Here is a 17,180-nt window from a genome sequence, read left to right on the forward strand (position 1 = left end):
TGCAAATTTCTTACTAGAATCAAAACTTCAATGGAAGTTTGGGAATTTGACGGATATGCTGAAACCTGAGAACATTCCATGCACATGTTTTCCATAATCTTTTTTTAAGTACACCTGTTTTCCATAATTGAACATTGATAAATCTATAAAGTTTACAAACATAAACTTGAACAAGAGATTGGTGCAAAACTTCTCTCAAGTTGTGAGCAATAAAAACCTTTAGAAATATCTGCAGTCCAGGTTGAAGGGGTTAGTAATTAGTAAATTCATAAATGATTAACCAATTTAAATCGATAAAGAATGATCATTAGCACAATGATGAAGTACAAAAAAAGAAGAATAATATAGAAAGAAAATGAAGTGTTCCCAAGGGGTTCAAATGGTTAACCCCCTCAAGTATTTTTCCCTCTTTGGGTTTTTAGGATGATGATGATGATGATGTCCCAGACAGAATTCATAAGCACAGACATCATTAGCTTACATCCAAAATAAGATGAGCCTTTGGTGGCTTTGATCAACGTTCACAGGAGGAAAGAAGGATCTACTAAAGGCCATGAGGCCATCTATTCCATTGTAGTTAGATGTGCACTTCGCTCATCCTTCATTTTTGTTATCGTAGCTATCTTTTTTAATTTTTTGGTATGCTGCATTGTATTTTATTTCTATGCTGGAAGTGATGTCATTCAAAATCGTTGTAAACCTAACCTCACTTTGGAAAAGATTTGCTGTTATCATTAACAGGAAAAGGCACCACCAAATTGTGTCCTTTCCACTAAAGTCACACACACATGTTCCTGTTTTCTAAAGATAAAACGGAAACCCACCATTTCATGTTTTAGATGACTTTTCCTTGTACACTTATGTACATTGATTGGCATCGGGAATCATCTAATAGAAACACATTGGTTCCTTTCATTCTCTGATTTATTTCTTGATTCAAGAAGCTAGTTCTTGAATTGTATTCAATCAGATTCAATGCTGACAAGTTCCTCCCAGTTACCTAAACTTTCTGCAAAGCATCTCTTTCGTTCCCTATAATCTAAACTTTCAATATCTGTAACAGATATTTCTCCTATCTCTCACTTATATCATTGATAGGTACCTTTTATTTGGGTCTTCCAAAATCCCAAATCCAAATCTCTATCAGATCTAAATTCTAATCATCAAGGCCAAATCCAAAAACCACCAAGTCAAATCCCTACACTTTAAGGCCAACAGACTCAAATAACATGGATTGTATTCCACCAACCTTCTCACTGGTCATATTTTATCAACTTTCTTGACTTCTTTCTGAACATGTTTGTTTACAACATTGGAGTCTTTCTCCATTTGGCTATCTTGGGAAATGATACAGCTCACAAATATCAAGAACAGTTTCGATTGGGAGACAACATGGATCAAGTAAATGACCACCCGAAAAAAGAAAGAAACCGGGACCCATTCATTCGAGCTAGTAGGTAAATCGGTTTAACAGAAAACCCATGTAACATGATCATTAGAAACCCACAAGATTCATGCATTAAGGCCTAAAAGAGGACAAACCCATTTCTTTTTAATCGAAGCTTCATATAAGTAAAGAACTCATAAAATTTTCAGGAAAATCATAATGAAACACAACATAAAGAAGAAAAGTAGGAAAGAATGGAGTCGAAGACTTACTCAAGACAGACGATCACAGCAGATTAAGCAATGAAAAGAGATGATAACAGAGGAAAAAACAGAAACCCAACTCTTCAATCTCTCAGGCTAAGGAGTTCATTCCAGAAGTTCTCGAGAAGTCCAATGTAGAGTGTGAATCCAAACCAAAGTAATAAAAAGTGTTGAGAAAACTCGGAATCGGGAGTTCTAGACCTTCCTAGACGTTCCCTTTTCTTTTCCCTCGTAGAAATTTGGTCTCTGATATGGAAAGGTCGTTGGCCTCCACCAGTTCGATAAGGATCCGAAGGAAATTTTAGTAAATGGACATTGTAGGTTGAGTTCCAATTTGACAGTAGAGAGAGGGCCGTGATAGCAACTGTCCACGTGTGGAAACTGGATGCCTTTCAAGAAGGGTCGGGAACAACCAGGTATATTTGCCACGTGGCACAATATGGTAGACGTGGACGTACAGGCAAAAAACTGACATTTTACCCGAAAGAATGTGGCCCAAGGAGTGTCAATTTAAAACCAAACTAAACCAAAGCAAAGCAGTTCGATTTTGGTTTCAAAAGTTGGAATCCTTTCTCAGTTTGGTTTTGGTTACATACCTAAAACTGTTGAACCGAATTGAATTACCTACTTTCAAATCGAATAAGGAACTAAGTGAAATTATATATTTTTTTACTATTTCAATCAATATGTATGTTAATTCTATTCTTTACTGTTTTAACAAAGTTTGGTGGATCATCACCTTAATAAATAAGATTTTTTTTTTTTTTTGTTATGAAGTAAATGAAAAATATAAAAAAAAAAAAAAAAAAGTTGGCACAAACGCCTAAAATAGGACTTAAACTTAATATAAAACTGAATACAGACCGAATACGGAATATGGTATGAAACTGAACCAAACCAAGTCGATGTGGTTTTGATTTCTGTAAAATATGTTCCTGTTCTAGGTTCGGTTCAGGTTTGGTTTCTACATATTGTACCTTGCACCAAATTGAACCAATTGACAACCTTACCTATGCCTATTTTCAAATCAACTTGCCCGATAGAAAGTGGCCCAAGGGAGGCCTACAAAAGCCCATAATATGAGTTGGCTCAAGCTTAAGGGTGGTTTGACCTAGGTGGCCTAGCTCAACGTGACCTGAGTAATTCTATAGCTTAATAATTGGGGAAAATAAGTCTGAAACGCAATGTAGCCCCTACGCCTAGACATAAAGGGGACGCAATGACCCCCCCATTCCTGGTGAAAGGTGGAATTTTATCATTGTTGATGATTCCATACGTATTCCCATTGATTCCGGCACTGAGAATTCATTAATCACTATCAATATGTAAATTTCAGTCAAAATGAATTTTCACATTTGGCAAAAAATCATGGTCAATTTCAACCATTTAGCCTTGTATATATGTCCATACATCTTACGAACATTAGGATAGCCTAGTGGTGGTAGCTTCGGCTTGTGGAGCCGGCACCCAAGGGAGAAGGTCATGGGATCGAACCCTGTCGTACGCATTGTGTGAGTATGTGTGTGCGTGTGTGTTTTCTTATTTATTCTATACCCACCCGTGGGTTGCTGCGATTTAAGTGGAGATCGTGGCGGTGGATTACTGTGCTAGTCTCCCCGAGGATTAGTCGAGGTGCGCGTAAGCCTTGGTTAACAAAAAAAAATATGTCCATACATCTTCTATGTGCCTCTTAAATGATTCTTATTTTCTTAAAATTTGATTTTGTAACGTGACCAGTTCCTTTTCAGCTGAAACTTGACATGTAACCAAGATACCTCATTTCAACCCAAAAAAAATCATTGGGGGGCATATTTGTCTTAAAAAAAAACTGTCCATGTGGGCCATTGTGGATTGGAAAATGTGATTCTAAAGATGTCAAATTCCAGTTCGGACGGTCAGGATTAAAAGTGGGGAGTGCCACGCCTAGGCTTTAGAATTGAATCGGGCTCTTCAGTGATCAGTCTTCGTTCATTTTGCTTCACTAATATGGGAGCTCTATCCCTATGTCCACTCTCCTTTTCTCCTCCGCTCAGACACCGTAGCTTCCCTTCACCTCTCCATCTCTGCAATTCGATTTTCGCGAGCTCGCCAATGAAGCTCGCATCCAGAAACTCCCTCAGTGGAGCCTTAGTTATTCAAAGCAATCGAAATGAGTCGGGGGAATCACGGTTCCTGGATGAAGACGGCGTCGTTGATGATATGGACGGCTATCTGAACTACCTCTCTCTAGAGTATGACTCCGTCTGGGACACCAAACCATCTTGGTGAGTGCTTCCCTTGAACTTCTATTCCCCACTTTTAAGTTTAAATTGACATCTTTTTTTCTACTGTCAATCTTCCCGGAAAAATTCGTTTTAAAAAATTAAAAAATATGCGTATGGGATTTATCGTGCCCTTGTTTAAATTCTTCGTATTTTCCAAATCTGGATTTGGGGTTTGGCATTGTAGTAGTGGAGGCATCGGACTGGGCTTCTGGTATTGACTGAAATTGGAAGGCTTTGAGGTGGGGCGGGGGTTGATTTCTGTAGAATTCAATTTATTAGCCAAGTTACATTTACAAATTCTCATAGCCGGAAACCTATTTCTATATTTTGATTTGCTTCATCCTTGTAATGCAAACAGTTAAGAGTTGTCTGTATCAAGAGAGACACGGTATGGTAGTTGAACAAAACATATCGATTGCCCAGAGCTGAAAGAGAAATAGAAGGCGAACAGACTGGTTTACTTGGATACTTTTGGTCTTGGAGGTAGATAATAATATGTGGAACCTACAGAAATCCAAACCTGAATCTTCTAAACTTCTTGGGATCAAATCCCACATTCACCTTCTTCTTCTTCTAGTCCTTCAATCCCACCTTCACATATTTTCACTTTAATCCTAAGTTCAAAAGGTGAACCATTCTGTTGCATTTTATGTCATACAATGGAAAACTCTGTTTAGAGCTCACCTGCAATACCATGCAATTTTATTTCTCCATCTGCCTCAATTACTCCATTTTCTTGGTAGGTGTCAACCATGGACAATAATGCTTACTGGAGCATCAGTGATTGCTCTTAGCTGGTTAATCATGCATTCGGTGGTGCTCACCACAGTTGTTCTCTCTTTGATTTGCGCCTGGTGGTACATCTTTCTATATGCTTACCCCAAGGTATGAGATTCACTCCCTTGCTGGGCTATATATCACTTCTTTCATTTTTTGTAATAGAATCCACCTGATGATGATTTCACTATCAATTACCAACAAAAATAGATGATGATTTTCCCATTGAACCCCTTGGGTTGAATGTTCTGAAACTAAACCCTTATGGAGACAGAAAAAGACTATCTTTTCATGGGTTGATGAATATGAGCTATGTAGTTATAATGAACCTTGGTGCTTGAAAATGGAATTGGGAGTTTCACAGCAGTTGTTATTTGCCTCCACAATGATGTTCTGTTTTACTGGGACTTCAGTAATGCTTTGGGATGAAGAATAGTTGAATTGTTCAAATTCCATAGGGTGGGGAAAATGGTGGAGAAGAGATAACATCTAAAAATGACAGATCACAGATGGATCAACATTTCTGTGATAGTATAATAACAAGATGAATTGTGATTGTTCATACCCCCCCCCCCCCATCTCTATTATTCCAACAGAAACTTTATTAAATTAAGCCCTAGAACCAAAGCCATAGGGAGAAAATCCAACATTCTAAGAAGGAAAATCATTGCAAGGATTTGGCATGTGTATGCAACAAACACATGGTGTGACATTGTGAACTAAGATGTTGAAACCCCAGAAATCTTTGTGCCTATGATTTGGTGCACCTGTTGTCCCCTAATTCGAAGTGCTGAATCAGCTTAATTTTGACTAACACCCACATAGCTAGAAGTACACCATACAACATAAGTCTTCAATAAAGAAAAGAAGAAGAATCCCAGGAATCCAAAAAATTCCTAATATTCCAAAACTTGATGGGTGTATGCAAGCTGATGGTTGCAAAATATATACAGTAAGAAGATAAACTACCATGTTGAGCACTGAAGGATTCAGCTTGAATGACAACTTGATAAAAGGAGATTAGACCTAGCTTGCTTTCATCATTTGGGAAAGTACGAAACTACAGTTGTGGGGAGTGTATATTGAAATGTGCAACAGATGGTTGCGAAAAATTGAAACTACAAAATGTTTCTGTTCTTCTGTTTTTGATTGAAAAAACTTGACATCTAACATTCTTTTGCTTTTTTGGAAGCTATTTTCCTTACGGGGTGAAAAAGGCAATAACACGGAATATTTCTTTTACAGGCATATTCAGAAATGATAGCTGAGCGTCGGAAAAAGGTGAATAGCGGTATTGAGGACACATTTGGTCTAAGAAAGAGCCCATGATTCATCAAACGATTGCATTGAAATTAGTTGTCATTTTCCCTTCATCTATGTAAATTACACCTTGAACCAGAATGTATTGGATAATTGTAGCATATTCTTTTCCTTTTTGTTTGAGCTGAACATGAATGTAATTTGCCTGAATATGTGCCTTTTGGCATTGAATAGATTGAAAATGATGATTAGTCATGAAGAAGCATCTAATATAATGGTATGCTTTCCTCTAAACAAGTACATCTAACTAATACCCAGGAAGTGATTAGTCCTGAGAGGGTAGGTTTTAGGTGTCTTTTGCCTTGTACTGTGTTGGACAGTCTGCAAGGGGAGACACCACTCCAGAGTCCAGAGTAGAGTCAAAGAGAAAGTGGACATATTACTCCATTCATCCCTCAATATCCCAGAATTCAAAGATAACTACTTGGGTTTCATTTAGAATTGGCCGGATATGAAATTACTCTTCTTGTCATTCTAATCCATTCCAATCAATTTTGCTCTGCCCATGCAATTACTTGGTTGCCATTTAAGTTTCATTTTCCAAGGGAAACCCTGACTTTATTTTGGTAGAAAAGGAAACCTTTAGACGAGAGATGAAATTAGGGATGTAAATGGATAGTCGAAATCTAAATTCGAATTCATATTCTTTTAGGGATATCCGTATTCGGTTAAAGGGTATCTAGAATAAAATCCGAATGATCCAATCCGATTAAATAATCAATTAATGATTTTGAGGGTTTTTGAGGGTTCTTGAAGTTTAAAAGATTTTAGAGAATGAGGAAAAGTGTTAAAACAACTTAGAAAGATAGATTAAGAGCAAATTATATTCACTTGGGGGGGAGGAATGTCCAGATTATACAAGTCAGAGAGTAAACAAATAATTGAAAATCCGAATTTGATTTGCATCCGTATTCATTTAGAGGTATCCGAATCCAATCAGAAAATATCCAGATCCAAACACATTCAATTTGAATTCGATCCGTATCCGTACACATCCCTAGATGAAATACTAATGGAATGAAACTTGACACGATTAGAGGATTAAATGTTTCTCCTTAGATCAGTGGTTACAAAACTGATGTGAATGCCAATTTGGTATCATGACTAATCCAGTAGAGTGAACCAAATATTGATCGGATTCTGCACTGAAGAATGCCCCAACCAAATGGTTTGCATGGATGGAAACTTTTGTAAGAAAAAATTGTTTTAAATATTTAAAAAATTGAGAGATACCTCTAGTTGGTGATTCACCGATTCAATAGACAGAAAACAAAGGGAACATGAATAATTTGAAGTATTTTAAAGCCAATACTTTCTTTAACAGTCAAGTATTAGAACCCAGGAACACAAAAAAAAAAAAAAAAATATGAATATATATGATGATGGGGAAAGAGGGAAAAATAAAAGGAAAGAGCTTTCAAGATTCTAAGGAATGATTCTCAGGTCAAAAGGGTAAAGATGAGACCAATCGCTGCTACACCCATCAAAAGAATGAAGACTACAGGTAGAGATTTGGAAAGGCTGAAGTCATGGAGAGATGGGTAACTTATTCAGAACTATAGTTCCTAATCTGCCTTCCTCTTCATTGACCTTGGAAGGGAAAAGACACTGTTGGGTATATAGAGCTGAAACAGCATTAGAAAATGCCAGAGACTGGTTGTACCTGCATCAGGATGAACATAAAGCCTCACATTCTATTGGATGATGAGTAAAATTCTAAGTTTGCAGAATCAGGCTCAAGGGAAAGCACATAAGCCATGTAAATCCAATGAATCAATTCTAATTGAAATATTCTCATAAAACAAATTTTAATTGAAAAATCTGGAATGAAATATCTATTGAGAAATGTACATAAATATAAGCAAAGAAACTAAACTAAATCCATGTACTAGTATTTGTGTGTTGAATACATATGGCCTGTAATAGTTTCATTAATTTTGAACCCAGATCCTAATAGTTCTATCATTGTCTAGGCCCGCAGAAGCAATCTTGTTCTCAGTGGGGTGGCATGACACAGAGATGACAGTATCAGTGTGGCCTTCTAGTTTCTGAATCATATTCTTCCCTTGCAGATCCCACAAGTAGATACAATGATCCTCTGATCCACTAACTATGTACTTCCCATTCGTGACAGAAAACGTAGAGGTTATGCAGTACACTTTATTGACATGGCCAGTGTAGATCTTCAAAAACTTCCCTGTAGAATAGTTCCAAAGTTTCTGCAAAGCAGAAAAGAAAAGCAGAGTACAAATTTGTCAGACCCAGATGCCCGCATGAATGATTAAGTGAAAAAGGGCTACAGATAACCAAATCAGATCTTACAAGAGTATCATCGAGCGTAGCGACGAGAATGAATTTGCCATTGGGGGAAAACTTGGCGAAGGAAACGGCGGGGACCTTATCATCGATGAGGGTCTTCAGGCAAGAACCTGTGGCGGCATCCCAGATCTTGCAGGAACCGTCATGGCTTCCAGAAACGATGATGGACCCGTCTCTGATGAAGTGAACGGAAGTGACGGGGTCGGAATGGGCACGAATAACGTGGACGCAGCGGCCGGTCTTGACGTCCCAGACGCGGACTGTCTCATCAAAGGAGCCGGAGACGATAAGATTAGACTGAGGATTGAAATTGACGCAGAAGACGAAGCCAGAGTGACCACGGAGGGTTTTGACGCACTCGGCGGAGCGAGCATCCCAAATACGAAGTGTTCGGTCGTCAGAGGCGGAGCAGATGTAGTGGGAGTCTGAGGACCAGGCGAGGTCTGATACGCCTTCCGAATGGCCAGTCAGGCGGGATTGAAGGGCTAGGGTTTGGGAAGACCACACGATTAGGGTTCTGTCAAGAGAGGCGGAGGCAAGGAGAGTTCCGTCGTTGGAGAACTTCACGCACGATACGGCTCTGGTGTGTGCAGTTAGGGTTCGGAAGAGCCGGTATGGTCGGTAAGGTGGTGACGGAGGAGGTTGGCTCCCACCTCCACTCGCCATTCCCAGATCATCAACACGAACACCGACTTGCTCTGCGATCTGGTAATGAGAAAGGTCTGCGCTCAACTTCTAATATCACCTTGTTACCCAAAAAACTAAAACCTTCTAATTTCACCTTCCTTACCAAAAATACGAGTAATAAGAAAAGAAAAAAGGCATCATGGCCCCTACGCCGACACAGAAAGGAATGAAATAACCGCCCTATCCTTGTTGAGGTTTTCACCCGCGCTCCTATTGACCAATGGCTGGTACAAGAGCTACACTGCTTTTCAGGAATCTTAAATCCAAATCAGGTCTTGATGTAGGAATGGGTAAGGACACATCTCCACCTTCCTTTCAAACGCAAAGACATGAGTCAGTGGTGTGTCAGGATGGAGGGTGGAGATGTGTCCCACTAGTCACCATGTGAGCACGTGAGCCAAATTTGGGAACCCTCTCCCCCTTTGGAGGGTTGTGTGAAAAATGGTGTGGTTTCTATACTAGCATTGGAGTCAATTGAAGTGCATGTGAAAGCATGAATAAGGGTAGGATATCTACCTTTCATGAAGAGTGGAACAATCACCTTGTGCAACTTTGTTTCTAGGCATAGGAGTCATACTGCCTTTTATGCTTTTTTTTCCTCCAAATAAATAATTAAATGGAAAAAGAATGCTAATCGATAGTGACTTTACGCCCAAATATAAGTATATTATATAATAACCTCATCAATAAGTGTAGGACATAGCTTAAGGAACTTAATTACAAGGGTAAGTAAGTTACTTTATACTATATAGTCTGAAACTGACTGAGGCATCAGAATATCTTGGCCGCCTCCCAGAACCGACCATTGGATTTATGCACTAACATTTCCAGTTATGTTCACATTGATCCCTGTATTGGTATAGAAGTCACGTTCCTAGACAGAGAACTCTCCCACTTAAATTAGGGTTGGGATTTTGTCACCATCAAGAGGTGGGGTTCTACTCTTCTCAAAACTGAATTGACTTGGTTCTTATTTGATTTCATTCCGGTTTATATATGGTGTTGATAATTCTTTTCAAATTCAATTTAAATGGCAATAACATGTTTTTTTTTTTTTTAAAAGCAAAAACAAACTAAGAAAATTGAAAGGTTCATACAAGCCATACCTGACATATTGATATATTGTTTCTTTTCCATAGCCTCTTTGGCTACATACTTAAGCACCCCTATGAATCTATTATTGAATTTGATTACAAAATTATGGTAAAAGAGTAATTGTCCATCTCTAACCGTAGAGCTATTAAGGTACCATAATTAACATGTTAAAAGTTGAAACAAGTTAAGGTTGAGAAGGAAATTATAATCTCCACAAAGATATGATCCCACAAAACATTAAGGTTGGACAAGGTGAGTTTAAAAAATCGGCACTGACCATTGAGTAATGACCCATTTTTCACCGATTCAAATCAGGAATCGGCACTGACGCACTCGGCGGAGCCATACATATAGATTCATTCCAATACCAATACCAACACAAACACAAACACAAACACAAACACAAACACGTACTTGCTCTGCTTAGCCAACGGTCATAAAGGGAGAAACTGTCTCGCCTTCCATTAGAGTTTCGTCACATCTTGAACTCTCTTATTTCCAGGTATATTTCGATTTAGTTTGAAAGCTTTAACTGAATATATCGATTAGGGGAGTTCTAAATCGACTAGGATTCGTTTTAGGGTCGTAGTGATAGTGATGGAGATCATATAATAGGTAGAAGAGGGCTTAAACTAATCAGTTTTGAATTAGTTAGAAACAATGGCTTCGTTAGTTCTTTCTTTTCTCATAATATTATTCGGTTGTTTTTGTTCTTCAGCAGCACTTCTTGTTAACACTTCTATTCCCCTCAATATAGCTTCAGGTCCTGAAAGTCTTGCATTTGATTGTAAAGGTCAAGGACCTTATGTTGGAGTTTCTGATGGTCGAGTCCTCAGGTGGGAAGGTGCAGAGTGGAAGCAATTCTCTGTTCCCACAAACCACAGGTAAAAACACTATCTTTATCTTAATTGTATGTAATTTGCTATACTGAAGATGTGTCATTGTTGATGATTTTTGGTTCTAACTGGGAGAGAGATTGAATCGATTTGACTTTCTTTAAGAATCTTATCTTTCATCTCTTATTTTCTTTCTTGTAATTGTCACGTGTTGAATTACTATTGTGAGTTTCTGATTTTTTTTTTTTGGTTAGGAGTGATTCATGTGATGGTACTAATGATCCTCTATCGGAACCCGATTGTGGAAGGCCTTTGGGGTTGGGGTTCAATAGCAAAACATGTGAGTTATATATAGCAGACTCCACATTTGGTCTTTTGAAGGTGGGACCTAATGGTGGAGATGCCACTCAACTTGCTGCTGGTATTGACGGAATTCCTTTTTTATTCGCTAATGGATTGGACATTGACCAAAGCACTGGGATTATTTATTTCACAGATAGTAGCACTAGATTTCATAGAAGGTGACAAAATTTTCTTCTTTTCACCTCCTATTATTATTCTTTTTATTATTGTTATTGTTTCTTTCTATCATTGTTATTGTTATTGTTATTGTTATTCTTGTTATTGTTCTTGCTCTTGTTATTGCTATTGTTGTTATTATCTTACCTCTCTTCATCTTAACTTTTTGTTTCTCCTTTAGGTTAGATTATACTTGAATTAGATATAGATTTTGGATTAAGACTATTGATTATTAAATTTCATTTACTTGAACATGAGTAGATTCAAAACTTCAATTTGTTGTTTTATGTAAGTGATACCCCCAACAAGTTTAACATTGTAATTTTTATGACTCTGTTCACACAGGTTCGGTAAGAGGTTTAAGAAAGAATGAAAGGATCAGTTTTTTTGTCACAAAATATGAAGCCTAGGAGTACGAATCCATCCTTAGTGTAAGCCAATCTTACCCTAGAAAGGAGTGAGATGAACCCTTTCAGTTTCTGATTATGACCGACACCTTAAGAGCATCAAAGAATCCCAGGTTTCTTTTTCACTTTCCATCAGACCCATACTAGTGCTTGAGGTTTCCAGAATTCATCCACTCTTGGGAACCGTCATTACAAGACGGGGGAGTACTTTGCTTTTGCGTTTGACGCTGAATATTTTAGTCTACCCTCACAAGCAACATAAAGAAATCTGACTATGGGGAATTTAAAAGTACCACCAAACTATCTGAAATTTGATTCATTAAAATTGAACTTTGTTTTTAAACAATGATCACCTCCTGAAATTTTATGGTGGAACTAGAAAATGGCATAACAGTCAATCCTATGTGATGCAGTTTAGAAGAACCAAGAGGAGTAGCAGCAAACCAGGCTATTGGTTGGGTTAGGTTGGACCAAGAATAGACCAATAGTCTTAGTTTTGAGTGCGTAATGAGTTATATGGACCATGAGATTACTATTTTTGGGTTTTCTATTATATTGGGTTAATTCTATAAGCTCAAATATTAAGTTTTCAAGGCCTATATGGGTTTAGGTGTTGGCCTCTATTTTTCAGTTGTGTTTCTAGAAGGCTGGACCTGTCCAACATTCCGGTCCCTAGTTTTTTTTTTGTTAAATTTCTAGAGTAGTTTCTATTTTGAAGAGGACTTAAGTTGTTAACCCCTGACCATATATAGGGGTTTCATACTTTGCTTATTTCCATGAAGTTATAAATAAAGAGGAGTTAGTTACACCCACCCAAATGATTTGAGAAATGATTTAGCCTTAAGCTTGTTTGACTTCTGTGAGAGATGGAGCATAGTTATATGGGATTCAGAACTGCTCTACTGTGGGATGCAGTAGGGAAACAATGGTGGGATGCCAAGGTTGGAGTTGGTGTGGTTCCTTCTCCACAATTAGGTGAGAGGCCTAGCATATCCTTCCTTGGGTGGTTGTGAGGTTGTCACCCTAATGAGGCTGAACCCAAAGTTAGTCCAAAGCTAAGGTTGAAGTGGTGATAGAAGAAAATTCCAGCAATGCTGGTTTCTGGAATCATGTGAAGAATGCCCAAAAAAGATTACTCCATATCAACAAAGATGTTAGAGATTCAGTGTAACTCAAATAACTTGTCCTCAATAAGGGAAAGGGCGTACCCAGTGCAAGAGGCTCCCGCCACTGCAGGGTCTTGGGAGGGTCATAATGTCCGCAGCCTTACCCTTGCTTCGCAGAGAGGTTGTTTCCCAAATCAAACCCATGACCACTTGTTCACAATGGAGCAACCTTACTGTTGCATCAAGGTCCACCCTCTCAACTCAAGAATAGAAACTATGATGGACTTCTTCTAGAAGCTTCTAGAAGATCAGAAACTTCTGCTTACTATCTATCTTAGCCACTAAGTAACAACATAGAATAAAAAACTAAGAAAGCAGAAACTACTAGAAGAAAAAAGAGACATGCGATTTTTCTCAGTAAATGGAAAAATACAGAGACATGTGATTCCCCCAATGATTCTATACCTTCTGAAAGTAAAGAGACTGATCTGATTTTTCTTGGTAAACGGTGACTACTTCCCAAAGAACAGTATGAGACAAGAAAAAAAAAAAAAAACTGGAAAGTCATTAGTGTTCTCTCTTTCTCTCATATTACCCACCCTAACAGTCTCCTCTTGGTTCCCTCTCACCACATCATCTTTCTCTGTGATGAAAACTTAAAGTTAAAACAAATATGGCAAGATCATGACCAATCGTATTACTTATGAATTACTTGAATAGAGGATTGATCATTACTCAAATTAGAATTTACAATCTGCAAATACATTTATCAATAACCAAGGTGGATTTAGAGAACTCACGATCCACCAATATAAGTTTGATACATTCAAGGAATCACTCTCCACAAAAAATCAATCCCCACAAGAATTCTCCCAAGAAAATCATAATCCAATTTGAAGCTTTCACTTCAACCACAAAACATATAGGATAACTCGACACATGGTTATTCAAATGATTCCTTATGACAATGCCAGCAAATACCTTCAATAATTAAGGAAGGGCATTGTATAGAAACGGCTTCTAAAGAACCAGAAGTATCAGATAAATTTCCCTGGTTAGCCTTTCTTTACATAGCATCCTTGCAGACCTGTTTTTAAGAATCATTCACTTGGTTCACATGATTATGATCAGTCTGAGTAGAGAAGTCTCATTCTGATATATCTAAAAAAGGGCATCCTTTTTTCTGACATGGTGACCATCAGACAGTTTTTGGGATCCCAACTAACAAGAAGTAGCCAACAGTCCTCCATTAAGTTAGTTTTCATCTCTCTTCCCAACCACCCCACCCCCCAAAAAAAAAAAAAATCGCAACCTTCAGTTACATGCATGAATGGTCTTATTCAGTTTGTTTGCTGGCAACAAAAAGGCAACAATAATGGGCATATGTTTTCAATGTGTTTTGGTTGGTAATTGGAGAGGAAAAAAAAAAAAACTAAAATGGTAATAATTTGGAAACAGATATTCTGCTATTATATGTTTTTGTTCTAAGAATTTATGATTAAGAAATTTGGATGCATATTTGAATCTATGCATGTAAACATCATCAGTTTTTTTTTTTCAATTACATAGCATGGGTGATCCTCATATGTAGAATACCTACCACAAAAGTTTCCCAATGATGATTTTGGTAAGGGTCTATAGCTTTAATTATGGACTTGAGTTTTAGTGCATCATAGCCCTTTATATATGTGTGTGTGTGTGTGGGTCTCTCTTTTTGAATCCCCATATCCAGTGACCTATCAGCCCTTTGAAAGATTAAGAAATAGGAGGGAAAAGGAAACTTCAACTGCCATAAGATTGAAGACCAAAGGTTCATGGCCAATCAAATTAATGTCATCTTTAAGAAGAATAATGATAGTGTTATAGAAATATTCAGTAAAACCATTTTCTTGGTAAGTCAAGAGATATTAGACCTGTCATATCTCAACCATGGGAATGGATTTCTTGCCACAATCCAAATTCCTATGAGATATAGTTCTCTAAATATTTTTTTCATATTCTTTGCTCCTTCAACAAGCCCACCACAAGGTCACTGTGTACGCTTATCTATAATTATTTTTATTACTTTTTGCAAACCAACCCCCCCCCCCCAAATGAAAAAGCTTTGATTTGCTATCCATATTGCCATTGCCTACTCACATGTTGCTTGTATTTTTCTATTATTGCTTGGCACCATAAATAATCTCTCTTCTTAAACCTCCATAGCCATCACTGGTAAGGGTTCAAAACCTAAAACTCCTCTTGGGAAAGAAAAGAAACTTAAGCTTCTTTCAATGTCCTTACTTGATATTTTCTTTTTCTTTAAACAATGATTTGTTCTCCCCATCCCCACCCCCAAAAAAAAAAAAATAATAATAATAAGAAAAATATCGTAAGTCATTTAATGCTTTGGAGTTTATATACGTCATAACATTTTGGTCATCATGTGTATTTTGCAGTGCATATGCAGCTATAATATTCAATGGCGACAGGACAGGGAGGCTATTAAAATATGACCCAAGCACAAAAACGGTGACAGTGTTGCTCGGGAATCTTGCATTCCCAAATGGAGTCGCTGTAAGTCATGATGGCACATTTGTCCTTGTCACTGAAACAAGTACCGGTGGTGTCCAGAGATACTGGCTTAAAGGTCCCAAAGCTTCAACCTCCGAGGTCTTTATCCAGCTCCCGGGACAACCAGACAACATCAAAAGGAATGCAAAAGGAGAATTTTGGGCGGCAGTGAACCCTTTTGAAGTAATACCACCTGTCGTGCCATACATTATAAATTCTCAAGCCATGAAGCTAAATGAAAATGGGATGGTTACGGAGGTGTTTGCTGGTAATGACGGAAGCACACTGGAGGCTATCAGTGAAGCACAAGAGAAGGATGGAAATTTATGGATTGGTTCTATTGTTTCCTCTTCTGTTAGTGTTTTTAAGATTTAAAATATAGCTTTAGTAATCTATGGCTTTTGATTTTTGGATTGGAAGTTTTATACTTCTACTAATAACTTCTGTTAGTAGTAAATTTTGTTTAATTTGGTTAGTTAACGTTATTTCTTTCCTTGGTCCAGCTGTTACACATAATTATTGGAGTTATCCCAATACTTCTTGTTTATTTTCAGTTCCTTGTTTCATTACTGTATCCCAGGTCAATAAACTACTACATAAATCACTCATGATAACAAAAACCACAATCAATCTTATAAAATAAATAAATAAATAAATAAAATAAAAAAAGATGAGAGCAACAATTATAAAAAGCAGCCATTTTAATCTTGTAGTCCCACAATCACATCAAATGTAAGAATGTATTTCTGTATGGAGATATAAACAATATAGGTCTAACCAGAATTCTTATGACCAAGCTGGTGGCCTCTCGGAAGTGTAAGTTTAATGGGTTTGCTGAGGTTTTTTTTTTTTTTTTTTTTTTTTTTTTTTTTTTTTTTTATGATTTCTAATAGTCTCAAGAGATGGTGGACTTTCTTTTAGAAACTTGATTTGCACCCTGCATTTAAAGTTTTTATTTGGAGGCTCCTCCTTATGGGTTACTTACTAAATCTTGGCTATCAATGTAGCTTGATGGGGAGGGGAGTAGGTAACAGCCAGGAGGCTCGAACTTCAGACCTCCTGGTGAGGATGGGATTTTTGCACACCACAGCTCACCAACTGCGCTAGGTAGTTGTTGTTGAACAAGATGGGACTTCTTGTGTGCTTTTGTAAGCAAGAGATTTGAGACCAATTGGCACATTTTCTTCTCATGTGGGTCTTCCAAAAGAATTTGGGCTGCAAGGATTTTTTGTCTCTGAAAGGAGCGATAGTCTCATAATTCCGTATTCAACATTTTTTCTTGTTTGTTAACCTACTTTTCTTCAAATCTCGAGCGATAGTGGTTTTTTGAAGCTCTTTATATCAATTTTTTTTATTTTTTGTGGGACCTTGGCAATCAAGTTGTCTTTCATAGCTAGATCCTAACCCTTGTAAGGCTCTTGATAATGTTTCTCAATGGATCAATGCCCTTCAACTGGTTCGTTTTCTTAATTTCATATTCCTTCTGCTAAATCAGGTTGTGAGTTTGATTCTGTTGGTCCTCTGCATTCACCCCTGCTGGGTGGTCCATTTGTGCTATTGACCTCACCTAGTTTTACCAATAGCATTGCCAAGGGGCTGTTTATGTCTTATTTCAAATAGACTGTACATTGCAATTAAATTTGTTAA

General features: G+C 37.6%; 4 protein-coding genes across 4 annotated transcripts in view; 2 read left to right on the forward strand and 2 right to left on the reverse strand.

The window, feature by feature from the left end:
* The window catches only part of LOC122091307 (heat shock 70 kDa protein 8), a 21,635-nt gene extending 19,716 nt beyond the window's left edge, over window positions 1-1,919 (reverse strand). The window contains exon 1 of the mRNA XM_042661175.1: window positions 1,660-1,919. The gene's annotated coding sequence lies outside the window, so the exon portion shown is untranslated. The remainder of the gene's footprint in view (window positions 1-1,659) is intronic.
* Window positions 1,920-3,589: 1,670 nt separating this feature from the next.
* On the forward strand, window positions 3,590-6,210 carry LOC122091770. Its single transcript, XM_042661901.1, has 3 exons — window positions 3,590-3,914; window positions 4,658-4,799; window positions 5,937-6,210. Exons 1-3 carry the CDS (start codon window positions 3,637-3,639, stop codon window positions 6,018-6,020), a joined length of 504 nt encoding a protein of 167 aa, XP_042517835.1. The 5' UTR covers window positions 3,590-3,636; the 3' UTR covers window positions 6,021-6,210.
* A 1,565-nt stretch (window positions 6,211-7,775) lies between these two features.
* LOC122091769 (COMPASS-like H3K4 histone methylase component WDR5B) lies at window positions 7,776-9,117 on the reverse strand. The gene is made up of 2 exons (XM_042661900.1): window positions 8,334-9,117; window positions 7,776-8,230 (listed from the first exon to the last, which is right to left on the reverse strand). The coding sequence occupies exons 1-2, from the start codon at window positions 8,994-8,996 to the stop codon at window positions 7,943-7,945; spliced, it is 951 nt and encodes a 316-aa protein (XP_042517834.1). The 5' UTR covers window positions 8,997-9,117; the 3' UTR covers window positions 7,776-7,942.
* Window positions 9,118-10,741: 1,624 nt separating this feature from the next.
* Window positions 10,742-16,086, forward strand: LOC122091768 (protein STRICTOSIDINE SYNTHASE-LIKE 10-like). The gene is made up of 3 exons (XM_042661899.1): window positions 10,742-10,996; window positions 11,203-11,469; window positions 15,419-16,086. The coding sequence occupies exons 1-3, from the start codon at window positions 10,773-10,775 to the stop codon at window positions 15,906-15,908; spliced, it is 981 nt and encodes a 326-aa protein (XP_042517833.1). The 5' UTR covers window positions 10,742-10,772; the 3' UTR covers window positions 15,909-16,086.
* The last annotated feature ends 1,094 nt before the right edge of the window (window positions 16,087-17,180 follow it).

This window comes from Macadamia integrifolia, chromosome 10 (assembly GCF_013358625.1).
Source record: "Macadamia integrifolia cultivar HAES 741 chromosome 10, SCU_Mint_v3, whole genome shotgun sequence".
NCBI lineage: Eukaryota > Viridiplantae > Streptophyta > Magnoliopsida > Proteales > Proteaceae > Macadamia > Macadamia integrifolia.